Source organism: Aspergillus welwitschiae (genome assembly GCF_003344945.1).
Source record: "Aspergillus welwitschiae strain CBS 139.54b unplaced genomic scaffold BDQ94scaffold_396, whole genome shotgun sequence".
Classification (NCBI taxonomy): Eukaryota; Fungi; Ascomycota; class Eurotiomycetes; order Eurotiales; family Aspergillaceae; genus Aspergillus; species Aspergillus welwitschiae.
The window spans coordinates 1-1,010 of record NW_020799090.1 but is presented as its reverse complement, the minus strand read 5'-3'; the positions used below and the strand labels follow the sequence as shown (position 1 = coordinate 1,010).

At 51.2% G+C, this 1,010-nt stretch overlaps 1 protein-coding gene across 1 annotated transcript; it reads left to right on the top strand.

The window, feature by feature from the left end:
• Positions 1-384: 384 nt before the first annotated feature.
• BDQ94DRAFT_176752 (uncharacterized protein) lies at positions 385-972 on the top strand (the record flags this gene model as incomplete). Its single annotated transcript, XM_026772748.1, has 1 exon — positions 385-972. The coding sequence occupies one exon, from the start codon at positions 385-387 to the stop codon at positions 970-972; it is 588 nt and encodes a 195-aa protein (XP_026619123.1).
• Positions 973-1,010: the final 38 nt, after the last annotated feature.

Genomic DNA, 1,010 nt, shown 5'->3' with positions numbered 1-1,010 from the left:
TATCACTATCACTATCACTATCACTATCACATCATCACCGTCACCCGATATCGCACTGTGACGTCCCTTGCGATTTGTCAAGTAAAACAACGCCAAGACGGAAGGTTTTGGACACAAACCATCAGAGCAAATAGAGTAATGTCATCTTCAGCAGCGAGCTCTAGATTTGACTCCTCGCAATTACCGTCTCCACTTCAGAAGAGGCCATCACGTCCACTTCCGGGGAGAAGAGCCAAAAAGCGACAAAACATACACCCTTGGACAGACGAGGAGCTCAATCGTCTTTCGTACCTTTGACACCATCATCGCTGGGGTTTCAACCAAATTCAGAAATCCGCTTTCCCTTCACTATCGCCAGAAGCAGTCAGGTCAGCCTACCGGCGCATGCTCACTCAAGACCGTGCATACCGGGCGTCAGCTGCCGCCTCCCAAATTGCCAACTCTCACAGTGGCCCCAACACTCAATCCAGCCTTGAACAGGGACCAAATCCTCTTCATACTCTTATTGCTCGTTCTCTCTCTCGATCGGGAAACAACACTGAGACCTCGATCCTGTCCTTGCCAAGTTCTGCAACTGAAGACGAACTGGTGACATCTAGCAACAGCAATATAAATCGCTACAACCTTCGGCCAAACAGACCTACAACCTTCCTGCAAGGGAAACCGCGATGTCTGGTTGACCGGCGCCGTTTCCCTCATCTCTGCAAATCGTACAGGCACCACCTGGACCTGCATGGGCTGCCGGACAGAAATTACGTTCCTCCATCCCACTCACCTACGCCAGATCCATCCGACCGGAGTCCCTCTGCCGTCTCGAGCCCACCTAGTGTCGCATCAAGCCTAGAACTTTTCGGTTTAGAAGCACGTTCCCCCAGTTCCTCAGATCACGATTCCTCGGTTAATCCCAGTCTGCCCCGCGACGAATCAAGTCCAGAATTCCTCAGCGCAGAGGAGCGTCTACCTACACCATGACTGACATCGCGAAATTTGAGCAGTTTGGAATTAATACA